The sequence below is a fragment of the Buceros rhinoceros genome, unplaced genomic scaffold, assembly GCF_000710305.1.
Source record: "Buceros rhinoceros silvestris isolate BGI_N320 unplaced genomic scaffold, ASM71030v1 scaffold25570, whole genome shotgun sequence".
Classification (NCBI taxonomy): domain Eukaryota; kingdom Metazoa; phylum Chordata; class Aves; order Bucerotiformes; family Bucerotidae; genus Buceros; species Buceros rhinoceros.
In genome coordinates, this window is record NW_010390556.1 from 31,336 (window position 1) to 31,744 (window position 409).

Below are 409 nucleotides of genomic sequence, written 5' to 3' on the forward strand. Positions count from 1 at the left end.
CACGACCGCTACGAGTTCTCCTCGCACATAGCGCGGGGAGAGCACCGGGTGCTGCTCAAGTGAGGGACTGCCCTCCCGAGGGCGAAGGCTTCGGCTGCGGTCGCAGGGGAGGCTTGTTTGGGCTCTAATTAGTATAAAGAAATCCACTGAGTATTTTTCTACGCCCGTTTTCCAATGAGGGTCCCAGGGAGGTGGCACCTTGTCCCCATTTTTCTTCCCAAATAATTTGAGCACTCTGGAGCGCCTGGGCCTGGCTGCTGCGGGGAGCGGCACTGAGCAGAGTGCCGGGAGCAGAGACCGATTTTGACATGAAGTCCCTTTTGGTGACAATCCAGAGCCTTTTCAGGTTTTTTTAATTTTTTTTTTAACGTGCATTTGGTTTTGTAACACGTGCTTTAACTCGGCGCAG

General features: G+C 53.3%; 1 protein-coding gene across 1 annotated transcript in view; it reads left to right on the forward strand.

The window, feature by feature from the left end:
• Positions 1–63, forward strand: part of IKZF3 (IKAROS family zinc finger 3 (Aiolos)) — a 26,645-nt gene extending 26,582 nt beyond the window's left edge. Inside the window, exon 8 of the mRNA XM_010138305.1 lies at positions 1–63. Coding sequence (XP_010136607.1) covers positions 1–63 — 63 coding nt within the window.
• The last annotated feature ends 346 nt before the right edge of the window (positions 64–409 follow it).